Source organism: Sapajus apella, unplaced genomic scaffold, assembly GCF_009761245.1.
Source record: "Sapajus apella isolate SASKATOON/1434 unplaced genomic scaffold, GSC_monkey_1.0 scaffold1, whole genome shotgun sequence".
In the NCBI taxonomy this organism is placed as follows: domain Eukaryota; kingdom Metazoa; phylum Chordata; class Mammalia; order Primates; family Cebidae; genus Sapajus; species Sapajus apella.
Window position 1 is genome coordinate 83,123,623 of NW_022436941.1, and position 19,689 is coordinate 83,143,311.

A 19,689-nucleotide genomic window follows, 5' to 3' on the forward strand; every position below is an offset into this window, starting at 1 on the left:
GAAGCCAGAGAGCTGTGCACCCTCCGATCCTGCAAAGGCAGGGTGGGGCTGGAGAGAGAAGTGGGAGCCGAGGAACGGGGATCAGGGCTGTTATAAGGAAATACTCTTGTTTCTGAAAATGGAAAGATCTTGAACTCCCAGAACCCGCTTCTTCGCCCGCCAACCTCACTGCCTCCTGCCGCGGTGGCAGTCCCCGGCGCCAGGCCCAGCCGCAGGCCCGCCAAGGCTCGCGGCAAACCTTGGCGCCCCCTTGCGCGCCTCCACCAGACGCGGCGTTGGGGCGGGCCCCAGAGCGGGCCAGCAGGGGCGGGGCCGTGGCGCGCGCCAGGGAAATCCCTCCCAGGCTATGACGTCACCTAGGCGCCGGCCAATAAGAAGCCGGGGAGGAGGATTCCCGCGCCAGCTGCCGCCCCGCCGGCTTTTTAAATGGTACTCTGGGGAACACCGAGCAGCCACGGTGAGAGGAGTGGGGGACATGCAGGAGGTAGTGAAATAGAATAGTCCTGAGGGACGGGACTCCAGGGGTTTGACAATTAGGGGTCAAGACTGGCTTAGATCTGGGAAGAAAACCAGAGGCGGTCGAGGAGAGGCCAAACGCCAGGCAGGGGGAAGTCAGCCGGAATGGAGTGGAAACTGGAGCGCACCGCGCCTCGGAGGGTCCGCACCGAAGAGGAGATGCTGTGGGTGAGTAACGTCCTTTTCTGCGTTTGCCCTAACTCGCTAACGCGGCTTCTTGCCGAAGTCCCCGTTCGTAATATCTGTTTAGGACCAACAGGTGGTACGAAACTCTAAACCCTGGTCGTAAATTTGAGTGGTGTAATTTAGTTATATTCTGAAGGCGCCTAGTTGCTTAAAAAAAAAAGAGTGTAATTTGACAAGCACAGGATCTAGAAAAATTCCACGCCTTAAATTATGATTTTCCTAAATAGTTTCTCTCTTAATATGTTATCTGTGTTTTCAAAGGAAAGTATCATGCGTGTGCTCGCCAAAGACTTGAAGCAGAAGAGAAGTCAAGGCTTCGCTAAGGTGAGTGTCTAGAGATTGTTCTTGTTCTCTGTTTTAATTCTGATCTTGAACAAACTAATTCTTGCTAAAGAATATATTTGTAGGAAGTATGAGCTGGTCTGAGAATATGAGAATTAAAATCAATCGCTTAAGCACAGTATCTTACTACATACTTAAAAACATTCTTTATGAAACTGAAGATCCCAGACAAATAATGGTAATCATTTGCATCTGAATCGTGCTTTCTAGTTTTTTGCCTCCACAGCAAAGGATAAAGCTGGGATGTGTCAGGTAGGCAGTGTATTGCTAGCGGCTGTTAATAATTTTAACAGTTGCTGGTTACACTCCCTTCTGTTGCGTTCAGACGCACGCTCCCCAAAGAAATGGAAATGGTGCCATCTTGTGGACAGTGTGGAGAAGTGGCATAAACCACGGCTCTTAACGTGAGCAATTTGAAGTTGATCCCATGTCGTACCACCTGTTCTCCTTGAAAGACCAAACACAAAGGTCTTTATTGTCTCTTGTAATCAGTGTAAAAGGAAACAAATTTAAATGGTTTTGAAAACGTTTCTCATAAGCAACTTTCATTTGCTTTAAATCTCTGTCACCATTTACCATGCTTCTCTCTAGGCTCCATAGTTCATCCTTCTTTGACCTGTACTCACAGATTCTAGTTTCAAATCCATCACCATTTTAACAGATTTTTCTAGCTCTTATATACATGTTTCAACTGGGCACCGTGGCTCACGCCTGTAATTCCAGCACTTTGGGAGGCTGAGGCAGGAGGATCACTTGAGGCCAGGACTTCTAGATCAGCCTGGACAACATAGAGAGAACTTGTCTTTACAAAAAAACTACAAAAATTAGCTAGGCATGATAACATATGCCTATAGTCCCAGCTACTTGGGAGGCTGAGGCAGGAGGATCGCTTGATCCCAGGAATTCAAAGCTGCAATGAGCTATGATTGCGTGACTGTACTCCAGTCTGGAGGACAGAGCCAGACCCTGTCTCTTAAAAAAAAAAAATCTGTATTCAAGTGGTAACATCATAAATTGAATACATAATTGCATTTTCAGAACTCAATCACTAATGTCATTTCTAGTAGGAGAAAACTAATTACGTTTAAGCCCTTACCTTTCTTAAATACTTCAATGTTAATTTCCCCCCTAAACACTGCTACAGTTTTTGTGTCATGCCCAGCTTATGTATTATCACAACTCCTAGATATTTCACTGCTTAATTGAGAAAACTAATCTTTTGATCAGTAAATAGAAGTGATTTGAAAAGCTATAGTTAAGTAACTCTTTATTTTTTTGAGACAGAGTCTTGCTCTGTTGCCCAGGCTGTAGCACAGTGGTGCGATCTCAGTTCACTGCAAACTCTGCCTCCCATATTCAAGCAATTGTGTCTCAGCCTCCTGAGTAGCTGTAATTACAGGCAGCACCACCACATCCGGATAATTTTTGTATTTTTAGGAGAGAAGGGGTTTCACCATGTTGCTCAGGCTGGTCTTGAACTTGTAACCTCAGAGGATCAGCCTGCCTTGGCCTCCTAAAGTGCTGGGATTACAGGTGTGAGCTGCTGGGCCTGCTCTACAGTTAGGTAACTTTTAACATTTGTACTGCAGTAACGTATCTTCATTATCCAAACATTTAATTTGGAAAACCTAAGTGTAAGTATTTTGAAAGTTTTTAAGTTTTTGTTTGCTTCACTTTTTTGTTCTTGACTAAATTCAAGCAAATATTGATGTTATTTCTTATAGCCTTGAAGTAACATGTTTTGTCTATAAGTTTTCTTTAATGTGACTATTAAGCTTAGAGTTCTGCCACTGTGTTTCATGTTATGCATTTAGCCTCATGACCTTCCCGGGCCGCAAGAATTGGCAATGACCTGAATCAGGTAGGCAGTGTGTTGTTAGTTGGCTGCTTAGGTCAAGTCAGCAGCCGCAACTACCCTGCCACTTGCTTCTGGATAAATTCCTCTTGTCAGTGAAATGCACTGGCTACCTGTGTGTGATGAGCTGGCAGTGTATTGTTAGCTGGTTGAATATGTGAATGGCACCAGCTAACATGCAACTGCTGTCTTATTGCACATACAATGAACATCAGCGTGTAACTGAATCTGTAATTAGTATGTGTTTATGTGTACTTTCTGCTATGGAGCAAGGCACTATTTATCATAATATATTATTGCCATAGCTTATAATACGGTTATAATACAATGGACAGCTTTATAATGGTAAGGAAAGTACTAAATTAATTACTTAAGATTTTTTTCCTTTAAAGAGCAATTGACTTATGTCTGCTTTTCCATAACTAAAAAATTTTAAGAAATATTTTTGGAGTCTTTTGGAGTAGACAGTGTTAAAGTATTTGTGAAATTGTATATTTTTGACTATAAGGTTTAGAGTACAATAACAATGTGGAATAGATGTACAGTGTGTCCCCAACTTTTCAGTGATGTCTTTGGGATTCTTTCCGCATCATCGGTTTCTGACTATGGCATTAGAGTCGCTTTCTTTCTGCATCATCAGTTTCTGAATATGGCATTAGAGTCAATTTCTCTAACTGTGGCTGTGTGTGTCAGCTGAAGGGAAAGCTGAGGTAATTTTCCAGATGAGTCAGTCAACTGAAACATTTTCACTTGAAATATCAAGAACATTGAGGATTTTTTTCTGGGTGGGCGATGGTTTAATATTTTTGGAAGATTTGCCTCAATCCTTTCACTTCAGTTTCTGTAAAATCACAGGTTCATGAAATATCTGGAAGAGAGCACGAGATCTAACTGGTGAAGTGGAAAGAACTGACCATACAAAATGACTTTAAATATTTTCTCATTCCCTTGGAGGCATTTTGACTCATGAAACAGCATCTGATATGTGCTGGCTTCCAGACATGCAGTATTCTTATGTGGACATTTATAGCCAGTTAGTGGAACTGACTTTGGTGGTGCCATCAGTTAGTTAAGCCATAGATGAGATATAAGAAATATTTCCCATTCTTTATTGTGCTGGATTATAAGTTAATGGTAAAATAACTTTTATGCTTTCCTTATTTAAATTTAAATGTATTTCTAGAACATGGGTTGAATAGATACGTATAGTTTCATTCTTATGCATTTTACTACTTTCAAATCGCATCCTCTTTTTGTTATTTCACTTTCAGGAGATTTATGTTTAAGTGTATCTTTCATGTAAATATTGTTTTCATCTTGTCATTTTTTAAGGTTAAATTTCAACATGTTATTTCCTATAGAGAATCATTGACCTGGTGATAAAAATAAAACCTACTAAGTTTAGAAGGCTTGGCCTTTGTGTTTTAGTTTTTTTAAATTAAAGAGCAAGACATAAAATGCCAACTTTATTTTATTTTAGATCCAGGGGGTACATGAGCAGGTTTGTGACATGAATATATTGGGTGATGCTGGGGTTTGGGCTTCTACTGAACTCATCACCCACATAGTGAACATTGTACCCAACAGATAGTTTTTCGGTCCTTGTGTTCCCTCCTCCCTTCCCCTTCTGGAGTCTCCAGTGTCTGCTGTTTCCATCGTGTCCATGTACATCCATTATTTAGCTCCCACTTAGAAGTGAGAACATGCAGTATTTGATTTTCTGTTTCTGAAAATGCCAACTTAAAAAATTTAAAACCTTTTTCTTTTTTAGAACTGTTGATTCTGTAGGGAAACCAACCTCATATTCAATAAACAGAAGACATTCAAAGCTGTGGTTTAGTCCTATATTATTGAGATGATGAGAAAGGAGGGAAGGAATGGAATGAAATAAAAATACGTTAAAGCAATAAAAAAATGTTAAAGAGATGAATGGGTTAGGAGGAAAGTGAAGATATAAAGTAAAAGAGAAAATGTTTCCATAGGAGGGAGAGGGAAAGAAAGTGCTACACGCTGGGATGTCAGGGCAAGCAGAAGGAAAAGGGACTGGAAAAACAGAAGGGAGTCTCTGTTGATGGCAAAGTATTTTCTCCCAGGTGTTTTCTCTTGGGGCAGTCTGTTGGCTGTTCACTGGTGCTGGGAATGCCACTACTTCCCATCGCTGCCCTCTGAACCTGTCACTATTATAGTGATAGCTTCCTAACTTCTCTCCCTTTTCTGCTTTTTATTCCCCTGCAAAGACATTGCCACTCTGCAAGGGACAGCTGGATGAGGGGAAGGGAGAGTGGGAAGGAGTGTGATGGATTAGTTTCTGGGCATAGCAATTATTAGAATTTTGTTCTATGGGAAATATGAAATGAAGCAGGGTACTAAATATGGACAGAGTGTCCTCATATCAGCTTCATCCAAACATGTAATTTTTCTTTCAAAGGAACACCACAAATCAATGTGGTGCAATCATGGCTTCCCGCAGCCTCTACCTTCTGGGCTTAAACAATTCTCTCACTTCAGCCTCCTGAGAAGCTGGAACCACAGGTGTGTGCTATCGCACCTGGCTAATTTTTAAATTGTTTTGTAGACACAGGGTCTCACTGTGTTGCCCAGGTTAGAGTTTAGTGGAGCCATCTTGGCTCACTGCAGCCTTGACCTGTTTGTTCTCAAGTGATCCTCCCACCTCAGCCTCCTATGGAGCTGGGACCTCAGGCATGTGCCACCACACCCAGCTAATTTTTTGATATTTTGTGGAGAGAGAAAGGGTTTTGCCATGTTGCTACAGGTTGGTCTTGGAACTCCTGGGCTCAAGTGATCCTCCCACCTCAGCTGCTTGAAGTGCTGGGATTACAGGCCTGAGCCACCATGCCCATCCCCAATTCTCAAATTTTTAGAAATTTTACATCCTAGTTACTAAACCATTGGTAGATTTAAATTGGCTGTGAGGGAGGTGAACATTTAATTTAAACTGGCAAATACTGTATGTCAGGATTCCTCCTCCAGAGTCTGCTATTAAACATTTATCAGCCACCATTATATATATGCTAGATACACTGCAGTTATTAAGAATTATATATGTACATGTATACATACTATTGATGCAGTGTAATTATTAAAAATTAAAAAATGAAATACAGCTTTCAGGGCATTTCAGGCAAATTCATATTTATTCCAATGTCGAACACTGTTGTTACATCTGCTGTAAGATGATCAAGAGTAGTACGAAGTAGCCAGGCGCGGTGGCTCACGCCTGTAATCCCAGCACTTTGGGAGGCCGAGGCGGGTGGATCACGAGGTCAAGAGATCGAGACCATCCTGGTCAACATGGTGAAACCCCGTCTCTACTAAAAATACAAAACATTAGCTGAGCATGGTGGCGTGTGCCTGTCATCTCAGCTACTCAGGAGGTTGAGGCAGGAGAATTGCCTGAACCCAGGAGGCGGAGGTTGCGGTGAGCCGAGATTGTGCCATTGCACTCCAGCCTGGGTAACAAGAGTGAAGTTCTGTCTCAAAAAATAAATAAATAAATAAATAAGTAGTATGAAGTAGAAGGATTCCTCTCCATGCACCAAAGAAAACAAACAAGGCAAACTCCAAGTCAGTGAATTAGTTACCACAGTTAAAATGCATTTGATTTTGTCCTTTTCCTTTTCACAAGGATAACAGTTGAATACTCTTTTATGTGATGCCTGATATTTTTCTTTTTCTTTTTTTTTTTTTGAGATGGAGTCTTTGAGACAGGGTCTTGCTCTGTCACCCAGGCTGGAGTACTGTGGTGTGATCTTGGCTCACTGCAACCTCCGCCTCCCAGGTTCAAGTGATTTTTTTTTTTTTTTTTTTTTTTTTAAGAGATGGGGTTTCACCATGTGGGCTAGGCTGGTCGTGAACTCCTGACCTGGTGATCTGCCCACCTTGGCCTCCCAAAGTGCTGGGATTACAGGCGAAAGCTCCCATGCCTGGCTGGTTCAAGTGATTCTTTTGTCTCAGCCTCCCAAATAGCTGGGATTACAGGCATGTGCCACCATGTCCGACTAGTATTTTAGTAGGGATGGGATTTCACCATGTTGGCCAGGATAGTCTCGAACTCCTGACCTCAGGTGATCTGCCTGCCTTAGCCTCCCAAAGTGCTGGGATTACAGGCGTAAGCCATCATGCCTGGCCCCAATGCTGTTATTTTTCTGTTATAGTCCTTAGAGCAGGCATCCTGTAGCACTCTGTGTCCTAGACTTTTTGATGCAGAAACAAGACTGAAGGAAGATTGTCCAATGAAGGAAAGATTCAACTTTTCCTCAGTGTGTGTTTGTCCGGTGGTATCCGGGCAGCAGCACATCAGCAGATGACTCCACTCCCTTTCTCAGGACATATAGCCTCATTGTTATGGAACCCCAAAGGGACATATGAATGTCCTCTCTTTCAAGGCAATACGTATGACAGGCTTTCAAATCCCCATGTGCCTGCTCTGCTTACCTAAAGGGCAAGGTGAGAAAAATCCAGCACTGACGTAGAATCTGTAGGTTGAATAAGGCAACCAAGATTAGAGAGATGAAGTGAAAAAACCCACTTTGTCTGGCTTCGGAGAGAACTAGTGACTTAAGGGAGGATGTTCATCTGCATCATGTTCACTGGGACAGTCCTGCGTGTTCCCAGCGCAGCTCCATTATCATCCGTCTAGCAGAGGGGAGTCTCTGCTGCCTCTGGCATATGTAGGTCTGCTGATGCCCCTAACGGGAACACATAATGCACCCCTGTAGTACCACAGTGTGGGGATAGGGTAGGAGTACTCTGGCAGCAACCCTTGGAGGGGCCACCTGAACATTCTGAAGTTTTCTTCGATGCTCAGAATTCAAATTGGTAATAGGCTTTAGGAGCAAAATTGCAAAGGACAGATAGACTTGTTGGGTGACTTCTGTTTTCTTCTCCAACAATCCAGGTTAGTTCTGATTTCCTCCCTGGTCACTCAAAACACCTTGGTAAGCATGTTCCTTGACTTTCAGAGTGGCAAAGGGCTTTTTATTCCTTTTGACCCCTGTTCAATTTACAGGTGAGGAAACTGAAATAAGGTACTTAAGTGACTTGCCTAAAATCGTGCAGCTGCCAAAAGGTAGGAGCAGGCTTGCTGACATACTCATCTGGCATTCTTGAGGCTGTCCCTACAAATCTTCTTGACCTCTGGTAGAAACTCCACCTCTATCTCCACCAAGTATCATTCTAAGTACATTCATAGCTGTGTGGCTGGATAAGTACTTTGAAGCAGAATATGCTTCATAAAATATTTTTGGTTTATCTAAGAACTTGGGTCCAAATACATATACAGAACTATATACTGAGGTAGCATTACTGAATTTACCACGAGAAACATCACTTTCATCCATTAGGTCAGAATTTGGGAGTCACGTCACAGACTACTTAAATTGGGTTTTATTCTTTCTTTCTTTCTTTTTTTTTTTTTTTTTTGAGATGTAGTCTTGCTCTGTTGCCTAGGTTGGAGTGCAATGGCACAATCTCGGCTTACTGCAACCGCTGCCTCCTTCCTGCGTTCAAGCCATTCTCCTGCCTCAGCCTCCCCAGTAGATGGGATTACAGATGCTCACCACCATTCCTGGATGATTTTTGTATTTTTAGTAGAGACAAGGTTTCATCATGTTGGCCAGCCTGGTCTTGAACTCCTGACTTCAGGTGATCCACCCACCTTGGCCTCCCAAAGTGCTGGGATTACAGGCATGAACCACTGAGCCCTGCCCTTTTTCTTCTTAGACAAATTATATCACTATTTTTACATTTTTGGCCATCTTTCTATTTAACTCTTTTAAGCAATGAATATATATTTCATGAGGCAGTAATTAATCATCACCAACTTGGCAGGTTGCTTTGTTAGTCAGTTATAAGGCTAACAAAATATAAAGGTCATGACTCTGGGAGAAAAAGTGTCTTGTGACTCTACTAAGGTTCAGCTGCTGCTGATCTACACTTTAGGACTTGTACGATCATTCCTTTTTACATTAGAGTTTAGGCTGTTTTGGAGTCGATTTTTACTATTTCAGCCATCAGAATGATGTGGCATTGAATTCTTTCCAAGTGGCTAATCCAGTATGAATATGTTAGCAACCCAAATCACCCTATAAGGAATCAAGCTAAATGATCTTATACTCATGTCCTTTTTTCTACACTTGGGACTTTCACTCAAAAATAAAGACTGTCTCACCTGGTAATATTATAATTACAGAATTTGAGTTGCTTCTAAAAAATAATGAGAGAAATACTGAAAATGATGAAGACTTTTTCAAATGTTATAATACTGCCATTTATAAATGATTATTTGGCCAGTTATAATAAAACACTAGGAACCGGTACTTAAAAAGAAAAAACAAGCAAAATCCTGTACACAAAAAAAGCAAACATATGTAAGGACTTGAATCCATGTGTATATATTTTACATTTTTCAACATTTGTGTTTCATTACATTAACATAACCATTTACAGTTAGTTATTTCAGAAATCTCAGTCATATACAGTGCTCTTGAATCCAAACAGTGGTCTATAGTGTGTTGGCATTTTCATCAAGCACAGTCCTAGAAAATGTCAAGTTGAACAATAAGATATTGAGGCACATTGGTCACTGTGTATTCTGAATTGTTTTTTTGTTTCTGTTTTTTTTTTTTTTTTTTTTTTGAGATGGAGTCTTGCTCTGTCCCCCAGGCTGGAGTACAGTGGCGTGATACCGGCTCACTGCAACCTCCACCTCCTGGGTTCAAGCGATTCTCCTGCCTCAGCATCCCCAGTAGCTGGGATTACAGGTGCCTGCCACCACGCCCAACTAACTTTTGTATTCTTAGTAGAGATGAGGTTTTACCATGTTGGCCAGAATGGTGTCGAACTCTTGACCTCATGACCTGCCCGCCTTGGCCTCCCAAAGTGCTAGGATTACAGGCATAAGTCACTGCGCCCGGCCTTCTGAATTCTTTAGTATGATCAGAGGACATATTTAATATATTTCATGTTGATTCTTGGCCACTCTTGATTTTTGCTTTGGGTAACATCTTTATCCTGGGAACATTCCTTACCACTTAATAGCAAGATAACATTAAAAAAAAATCATCCTTCATTGCCACATTTAAGGAAGCAGAGGTTGTAGCAAGCTGAGATTGCACCACTGCACGCCAGCCTGGGTGACAGAGCAAGATACTGCCTCCAAAAAAACAGTGTTTAAAATGAGACCAAACACTCATGGAGACATTTCTCTGTTCTATTAGAAATGCAATGGCATCCTCATAGATCCTCTTTCTTTTTTATGATCAGTTGTCTAACCAGAGCTGCTATGTCAGGCCTGATGACTTCAATGGGTTCCTCTGGCCTCCAGAACTTCACAACTTGACCCTCAGGGTTGACCAGATACTTCCAAAAATTCCACCTTGGTTCCTTCTTTGAAGAATCTAAAATATCCAAAACATATGTTCATGAGCATAATTTATTCTTTGTCAAGGTTTTTACTTCTATTAGTATCTGCACAAATGACAACTTTAGTATCAAGTTCTAGGACTGTCATAATATCAACAACAAAACACCCAAACAGAGTGAAACTCAAGGTTAGAGTAACCAGATTTTAATATACTTGATGACTTCACCTATGAGTCTACTCACCTAGTATCTGATCTAGTATCATGAAATGAAGCAAAGTTGTAATCCCACGTTGCTGGGATTATAGGTGTGTGCCGCCACATCAGGCAAATTTTTGTATTTTTAGTAGAGACGGAGTTTTGGCCTCCCAAAGTGAATAATCATCATATTTTGAAAAGCAATAAAAGCAATAATTTTCTTTTTTAGGAGGCAGAGGTTGTAGTGAGCTAAGATCGTACCACCGCACTCTAGCCTGGGTGACAGAGTCTTGCTGTGTTGCCCAGGCTGGTCTTGAACTCCTGGGCACTCAAGTGATCCTCCTGCCTTGGCCTCCCAAAGTGCTGGGATTACAGGCATGAGCCACTATACCCAGTCATGATATCCTTTTAATAAATCTTAATTTATGCAAGAAATGTAGATATTTTTTCTATTTATACCCCTCAAGACTTATGTTCATATTATTGACTAACATGAGAAAAAAATATAGCAATTATAACTACAATTTATGAAGTGCTTACTATGTGTCTAGTAATGTATGCTCCATGCTTCACATTTATCCTCTCATTTAATCTTACAGGGACCCTGTGAGGTGGGTATTACTATCATCTCCATTTTGCAGGTGAGATATAAATGGAGGCCTAGACACATGGCCACGTGGCTAGTGAGTGGTAGAGCCAGGAGTGATATCTAGGCCTTTTTACTCCAGAGCTCATGCTCTTAACCTTTGGACACTATGATCCTCCCTATCTAAGTTGAATGAAAACTTAAATCATTGTAATCTTTTTGATTATACAGGCTAAGAGGGGCTTCAGAAGGTTTTTAGCTACGTATCTGGCTGCTATATCTGAGGAATCATTAGTTCAATGGCATGTGCTTGGGCTTTTCTTTCCTCAGTGTACCCTCACAATAAAAGGAATAAAGACCTTACTGTGGTTGCCATTTATGGTGTTAGGCATTATATCAACTTTCCCTAGAAATGAAATATAATGTTTCTAGAAGATTCTGACCTCACACTTATGTGAAATATTATAGTTCACTATTTGGTTTGTTGGATTAGAAGCTTGATTGCCTGACTCTCAGTTCATAGTTTTATTAAAAGTCAATTTATCTATAGTGAAAATAGGATTGAAGATGTCATCAGAATAAGTTAGATGAGAGAACATTATCGAATGTTCTTTATTTATTAATATTTTTGAGATGGAGGCTTGCTCTGTTGCCCAGGCTGGAGTGCATTGGCGTGATCTCGGCTCACTGCAACCTCCACCTCCCAGGTTCAAGCAATTCTCTTGCCTCAGCCTCCCAAGTAGCTGGGATTACAGGCACCTGCCACCATGGCTGGCTTATTTTTGTATTATTCATAGATATGGGGTTTCACCATGTTGGCCACGCTGGTCTCAAACTCCTGACCTCAAGTGATCTGCCCACCTTGGCCTCCCAAAGTGCTGGGATTACAGGCATGAGTCACCGCACCTGGCCTTTTTCTTTTTTCTTTTTTTTTCTTGACTAATGTCCTTTAGAACAATGTCTGGCACAGAGCAAGCAGTGTATAAGTAGTTTATTTTTACTATTAACACACTTAATTCCGAGCAATCTTAGAAAGTCAGTACTATTGATAGCCTTATTTTACAAATGAGAAACAGGCACAGAGAAGTTAAGAAGCCACACAGCAAAAATAACAGAGCAGGGGTTTGAACCCAGGTAGCCTGAGGCCAAGGTCTATGCTGTCACTATGCCTCGTGACCTTTGTGCTAACTGACCTTGGCAAGTCTTTAAACAGATTTCTGTAGCTAGCTTAATTGGAGAGATAGCCTAACACTACTGCCCTCTGAAAAAATCAAGTTATATGGTTTTAGATTTTTGCAAAAACCTGGTAAGCTGACATATTTATCCTTGAGAATATTGTTTCAGATAAGAAATGCAAGATAAAATTAGCCACAAACATACGTTAACTAATAATGCTCAGCAGTATTCATGAGAGCTGTGTGGCTTTAATGATGGGAAGGGAAATTTCCCCAGATGCTAGTGACATGAGAGGAGAATTAAGATATTTTGTGAAAATTGCCATGGGCACACTTTAAGTAAATTCTTCAGGAAGATGGTCGTAAGGAGTAAAATACATTGGAATAGAATTTGTTTGCCATCTAAGCAGCTAAAACATTTATTTCAGGGGAGCATAACTTCTAGAAGTTACAAAGGATGAGATTTTGGCTCTTTGATAGTTTTATGAAGCTTTCCCAATACAATGTTTCAAATGAAATAGGAAAGTATAGTCCCGGTATAATTGATTAAAAATGAAAAGCAATTTAAAACATCATACTGGTGAGGCAAGGCAGATATTTACCAACAAGAAATCTAAATGCAGGTTCTCCTTCAGATCCTAGAATCTTAATCTTGTGGAAGATGGGGAATGTTACTCCGTAGTTTTTTCTTGCAAAAGATTCTACTTCCTTGCTCGGGCGGGGCTCCGATTCTCCAAACTGATTGCACGGGAAAGCCAACACGCTGAAGTGGGATGGTCCAAACTCTTTGTGCAGTTCCTTCAGTGCTAAGTAATTTCTGTCTGTGAGTTGGCAGTCACTAGCCACGTTTACAACTAGTGAAACCTCCCGGAAAAAGAAAAAAATCCAACCGGAAAGTGAAGCAAAAGATTTCAAAAAATTCTGCAAGTAGTTAAAATCCTAAACAATTTTGGGGAAATATAACCTCTGATTGATATTTTTTTCATATTTTTGGACATACACAGTTTTATTGAAAACTGTAACCTGGATACCTGAGTTAAGGCCCTGAATTAGTACTGCCATTAAAAAAGCATTAGGTACTCATGAAAGTTTATTTTTAAATAAAAGATAAAACTGTGATTCTTGATAAGTACTTTTTAAAGTTATTAGATTATAGAACCAATACTTTTATTTAAAAAATGTCATGATGTTCACGTTACTAACTATAAGCATTTTCCAAACAAGTTTAAGTATCAATACAGCACAACATTATAGCATTTTAAAGAAAATGAGATAATCGGAATCTATTATTTAGCAGTAAACTATCAGAATTCGAATAACTAAAGTGATGTACTGATACCATTACTCTGAAGACTAAATTCCAACTTATGACCATATAACAGCAAAAAATGGATTTTATTAAGAGGAATAAACAGAGACAAGGAAAAACAATAAAAATAAAAATCAGATGGTGCAACTTACTTTGCCTTTATACTTTTCCAGAGAAACAGGTCTTCCTTTTGCATCCTTCACTTCAAAGGCATAAAAGCTGTTGATTTTAGGTTTGAGGAATTTTAGTTGTAGAAGAAATAGTGTTACTGTGCATAGAACCATAGACAGCAAAACTGCAAATACCTTTGCTCTGGGCCCGGAACATTTTAGCGGGTAAGCTGCAAGAGGCTCCATGTTGGAGGATTCTAGAGGGAAGTCTCAGCAGCCTGGAATTCAAGGAGGAGCTGAAACTTGAAACCGGCTTAGTTTAACAGAAAACCAGGAAGCGCAGACTGACTGCTTTCACTGCTAAGGAACAGAAAGACCCCTTCTCAGAGGGGGAATTAAGTGAAACTCCCAAACGAAGCAAAGAGCTCTACAGAATTTCAAAATATTTGTAGTGTAATTATAATTTTTGTTAGAAAAATCAGGACATTTTTGGTAGGTCTTTGACACTCTCCCTACAAAGAAAATATTTCTCCAGAAGATGGTGCTCTTGTAACTTGAAAGCTATGGAGGGCTCATCCCCATGTTAAGCATCCTGTATATTTATTGAGCAACTGTTTGGATGCAGCAGATGGAGTACAATGCCCAGGAATAGTTTAGAATGTAGATGAAATGTGACCTACTCATATGATGTACAGCCTGAAGGACATTAGTATTACATGTATGGATTAAACATGCTATATGAGTTCAGGAAATTTGTAGTGGAAAGAAATATCTGAAAAGACTATTGGCCCTGACTTCATCTAGCTAAGGCAATCAAATACCAGGTGAATAGAGTTAAAATAAATGTATTAAAAATTGTAAAGCAGTTTTTTCTCTATCATAAAGCAAACTATAATCCAGTGTTTTTCAAATTTCTGATCATGACCCCCAGTCAGCAGTGCACTTTACAACATAACTGAGTACAAACACACACAACTGAGAAACAATACTTGTCCTTGGAATTGTGATGCACCCACACCTGTTGCATTTTTAAACAACGCAGTTATGACCTATCAAAATCATTCACCAACCTGCTGCAGCCTGTAGATGGAAAAATATTGAGGCTGGGCATGATGGCTCACGCCTGTAATCTTAGCTCTTTGGGAGGCCTAGTTAGCAGGATCACTTGAGCCCAGGAGTTCAAGACCAACTTGGGCAAGAAAGTGAGACCCTTGTCTCTCAAAAAAATTTTTAAAATTAGCTGGTTGTAGTGGCACACGCTTGTGGTCCCAGTTATACAGGCGGCTAAGGTGCGAGGATCACTTGATCCCAGGAGTTTGAGGCTGCAGTGAGTCATATTTGCAGCACTGCACTGCAGCCTGGGTGACAGAGTGAGACTGTCTTAAAAAAAAAAAGAAAAGGGAAAAAAAAGAAAAAATTGAACTCCATAATAAAGTAGTAATTTAACAGTTAAATAAAGCAATTCTACCAAAAAAAAAAAAACCCTGAAAAAAAAAAAACCCCCAAAAACCTCCCCCTAGGTGTTTGTTTATTTTAATTGTTTTGTGTGTTTTTTTTTTTGTTTTTTTAGGTGGAGTCTTGTTTTATCACCCAGGCTGGAGTGCAGTGGCACAAACTCAGCTCACTGCAACCTCTGCCTCCCTGGTTCAGGCAATTCTCCTGTCTCAGCCACCTGAGTAGCTGGGATTACAGGTGCATGCCTGGCTAATTTCATGTTTTTAATAGAGACAGGGTTTCATCATGTTGGTCAGGCTGGTCTCAAACTCCTGACCTCAGGTGATCTGCCTGCCTTGGCCTCCCAAAGGGCTGGGATTACAGGTGTGAGCCACTGTACCCAGCCTAATTGCTTTGTTTTTTGTCTTTATTTTCCCCCATTGGCTGTTGCCTGATATAGGGGCCCTAACTTTGCTGTTGCTAATGGTCATGAATTTTAGGCGTAGGTATAGGGAGGCAATTGAGGGCTGCATATCCTAAAAGCCATTTACTTTAAATTCTGCTCTGTGTAAGACAGCAAGTTCTGGGTGAAGGTGCATTGTTTCCCTTGATCACGATGTGTTTCCAGAAAGTGCAGGGAATGAGCTGAGCTGCTTGTGGAGTGCCCTTCCCATCACTGTTAGCTTGTGGAGCTTTAGAGGGGTGCTCAGGGTGCTGCCTGCTCTTCTGGTGCCCGCTCTGTGGCATGTGTGTTTTTGGGTGGCTGAGCAAAGCCCGTAGCCTACTGTGTCAAACCTGTGAGAGAAACCACTTGATTGCTACTCTCATGGCCCAGTAAGAATGGAAACAATAGAAAAAGGAATGATTATACAGAAAGTATTCCCTTTTAAACATCATTCCTAGTAAAGAACAAAAATGTACATCAAACATGTTGTATCACTTACTGATAATTTTACTTTGGTGTTCTCTGGCTGAATTGTTTAAAAAGCCGAACTCCTTGTGTTTATATGACATGAACACTGCTATGTTACTGAAGCTCTCTGGCCTTGCTCTCTAAGTGGGTCCAGGACCTTCGACATGACTATGGCCTGGGCATTTGTTAGAAACACACCATCTCGAGCCCCACCCCAGACCTCCTGAGTCAGAATCTGTATTTTTACAAGATCCTCTCATGACACACATGCGCGTTTCTGTATGAGAACCTTTAGACCTCAAACTATTTTTGGTTTCAGAGCAACAAGAATCTTTGGTTTCTCTTTGTTTTCCGTAGTGGATGTGTTTCATGTCTCTGTGAAAACACTAGATATTTTAACTCCTCAGGCTGTATAAGCAAATAGCTCAGGAACATGCATTCTAAAAGTTAATTCATAGAATACCTGCTATTATTTGAGTAAACCCAACCCATTATAACCGTGTTTTGAGGTGGGAAGACAGAGTGGTTATCTCTGGCAGGGATGCTGACTGACCATTGCTTAGGCAGGGCCCAGTGGGTGATATTATTTTGATCAAATCATGGTGATAGTTTCTAGTCCGTTGTTTTGTAAGTACAAAAACTCTTATCAAATGATCCATAGATGAATGTATTTGAAAAGGCCAACATTATGCTGTTACAAACTTGCATGTGATTGCTGAATAAGCCAGTTTTTATAACCAGAGACAATTTATGCAGCCCTGATGTGGAGGTTGGTTTGACCACAGAATTCCATATCATATGAATACAACTTTGAAAACTTACGTGTATGTCTCTTGTCAAGGATGAAATCAGAGCCAGTTTGTTAATGTTCCTAAGGCTTAAGAGCTTCAAATAATGAAGGTATGATATATAAATTTTCATACCAGCCCATTAACCAAACATTCAGACAGCACTTTGGAGAACTTGTGCAGTGGACAGCATTGATGAACACAGATTTTGGCACTGGCACGCCCCCTGGCATGTCTCTTCTTTGTTTTGGCAGTCTTTCTCTGCACACACTTTGATGTCATCATCTCTCAGCCTTCTGGAGATCTGCCATCATCGTTTCCATGTTCTGTCTATGCTAACTCTATTCTCAGACTACAGATATATCAAAATGGCACATTTCTCTGTGTAAGTGGTAGTGTGTTAGAAAAACCACCAGCATTCTTTCAGTAGATGAAGGAAGGCTTCCTATAGGAGGGGAAGAGATTGATGAGTTCTCGGTAAAGGCAGGAGGAAGCTACTAGGTCAAGAATGGGATAAAGCAGTTGACTCAGTTATCAACCAACTCAGGCACCAGAAAGGATATGAAGAAGGTACAAGGGAAGGAGAGAGTCTCACACAAATGTAAAATCAACTTTGGAAATATGAGAACACACATGAGACGGGGAAGGATTATAAGGCAGCAAATAACCGACTGCTATATAAATGACTTACATGTTTAGAGAGCTTTATACTGCACACACTCTTTTTAGTATACACATTATTTTCTTCACAATAATTCTTTGAAATGGAAGGAGTTAACTCAGCCAAGATCACAGAACTAGTGAATGGAACAATGAAGAATAGAGTTTTGAACTTTCAAGTTCATAACCAAAATTATTTCAACTTCATGAAACTGTTTCTGTGTAATAGGTAAATAAATTTATGTAGAAGAAAACATGGTAGGTGAGATGGCTGTAGCACTCTGGTGGACTGGTAATATGATTTGTCTCCGTGTCCCCTCCCAAATCTCACCTTGAATTGTAATAATCCCCACGTGTGAAGGGTGGGGCCAGGTGGAGATAACTAAATCATGGGGGCGGTTTCCCCTATACTGTTCTTGTAGTAGTGAATAAGTCTCATGAGATCTGATGGTTTTGTAAATGAGAGTTCTCCTGCACAAGCTTTTGCCTGCTGCCATATAAGACATGACTTTGCTCCCCATTCACCTTCCGCCATGACTGTGAGAACTCCCTAGCCATGTGGAACTATGAGTCCATTAAGCTGCTTTCCTTTATAAATTACCCAGTCTCAGGTATGCTTTTATTAGCAGTGTAAGAACAGACTAATTCAAGGGGTTTCATTCATCATGAGACATTTTATTTTATAAGAAACCACCATATAAGTGCCTAGAAAGGAGAGGGCATGGAAAACACCAACAAAAAGCTTGTCCATGTGTACTGGAAGAGGCCACAGGAGGTCTGCAGAGTAGCAGATGATGGATGAAGAGTCTTAGTGAAGGTAGCCTTGGCAAGCATGATGGAAGGAAGTGGGTGGGTGCTAAAGATGCTCTGTAGACCCTGCAGGCAGCTGCTGGTAATGGAAATAAAGGATGACATTTACCTGAAAATGACCTTGACAGTGTGTGGGTCATATTGCCCACTAGGATGGGAGGGTGATGAAGAAGATGAACATTTTGGTCTTCATGACTAATTTGAAACAGTATTGAGACCCTAAATTTGAAATGTCTTGTGGACAGAATGCTGGGGCGTTGGGTTTGTGGTGGGTGGGAGGGGCACACACTCAGAGGTTAAGGAATGGGATTGGGGTATGCTTACCTGGACTGCCTTTGCTACTTTTATCTTTGTCTTGAGGTTCTAGCAAGACTGACATCACCAGCAGGTCTTTTCTGGCATGTCTAGATTTTTCCCACCCACTGGATATTTGTGTGTCAAATTGTCACTAGATATATTTGTTTCTATTTTCTCAGTTGCTTCGTTCTGCTACTTCCTGACTTATTTTTAACCCCTCTGGGTTCTTTCTATTTATTTTTGGCTCTGGTGCTCTGAATTCCTCCTGGTTAGTGTCACTAAGTTATGAGCTGTACAGGTAAACAAGCTGACCTGATGTGCTTGGAGTACCGAGTCATTCATACCTTTTCCCTTCTTTGTCTTTCTTATCTTCCTCTTCCTTTCTATTAATAAATGCTTAAGTCATTCAAAACTATGCGACAGGCATTTCCTCAGCAGGAGATAGATCCTGGAACAGAAGTTTAAAAATACTGAAGATGAAACAGCACAATCTACAGCAGTATTTTCTTCACTGTAGTCATTGAAGGAATACTACCTCTGTGATTTTGCTATATCTGTATATCATTTATTTGCTTAACATTTTAATACTCATACTAACAAATGAGTATTTAAATACAATTTGTTTTCCTCAAATTAATTTCGTATAAGGAAAACTTTACATTAAAACTGAAAAATTTTAAAATATCATTAAATACATAATTATTAATGTTAATCTATACCACTATGAACCATATGTTCCTAGTGCAGGGACTGACAGAATTGTACTTTATATTCAAACTGTGCTCTCTTTCAAAGTTCTCTGAATTGAATCTACGCCTTCATGAGTCCTGGTTGTATCATAGGGAGCAATATAAAGTAAGTTTTTCTTGTATTCATAAATTGTATCCCTTTAAACATTTGAAGACAATTCCTTTTGGGTCTTCTGCTTTTTTTTTTTTTTTTTTTTTGTAATTTGAGAGAGGATCTCACACTTCCACTCAGGCTGGAGTGCAGTGGTGTGATCATAGTTCACTCCAGCCTCGACCTCGTGGATCAAGTGATCCTTCCCCCTTCGCCTCCCAAGTTGCTGGGACCACAGGTGCATGCCACCATGCCCAGCTGATTTTTTTTTTTTTTTTTTTTTTTTTT

The 19,689-nt window shown here is 40.5% G+C and overlaps 2 protein-coding genes across 3 annotated transcripts in view; one reads left to right on the forward strand and one right to left on the reverse strand.

Annotated features, from left to right (window-relative positions):
- The first annotated feature begins 446 nt into the window (after window positions 1-446).
- The window catches only part of CDC20B (cell division cycle 20B), a 56,315-nt gene continuing 37,072 nt past the window's right edge, over window positions 447-19,689 (forward strand). The window contains exons 1-2 of the mRNA XM_032280845.1: window positions 447-684; window positions 964-1,026. Coding sequence (XP_032136736.1) covers window positions 622-684; window positions 964-1,026 — 126 coding nt within the window. The 5' untranslated portion in view covers window positions 447-621. The remainder of the gene's footprint in view (window positions 685-963; window positions 1,027-19,689) is intronic.
- On the reverse strand, window positions 9,898-13,959 carry GPX8 (glutathione peroxidase 8 (putative)). 2 transcript variants are annotated; one of them, XM_032280830.1, is made up of 3 exons: window positions 13,702-13,945; window positions 12,843-13,104; window positions 9,898-10,317 (listed from the first exon to the last, which is right to left on the reverse strand). In XM_032280830.1, exons 1-3 carry the CDS (start codon window positions 13,903-13,905, stop codon window positions 10,154-10,156), a joined length of 630 nt encoding a protein of 209 aa, XP_032136721.1. In that variant the 5' UTR covers window positions 13,906-13,945; the 3' UTR covers window positions 9,898-10,153. The 2 variants fall into 2 exon arrangements, with proteins under 2 accessions (XP_032136721.1, XP_032136727.1); XM_032280836.1 differs by lacking the exon at window positions 12,843-13,104 and having other exon boundaries at window positions 13,702-13,959.

Coding starts and splice junctions, on each gene's coding strand:
- GPX8 (XM_032280830.1), bottom strand. CDS start 13,905: ATGGAGCCTCTTGCAGCTTACCCGCTAAAATGTTCCGGGCCCAGAGCA. Junction 13,105..13,701: donor TGGAAAAGTATAAAGGCAAA/GTAAGTTGCACC, acceptor TTTTTCCGGGAG/GTTTCACTAGTTGTAAACGT. Junction 10,318..12,842: donor TGCATTTAGATTTCTTGTTG/GTAAATATCTGC, acceptor TGGATATTTTAG/ATTCTTCAAAGAAGGAACCA.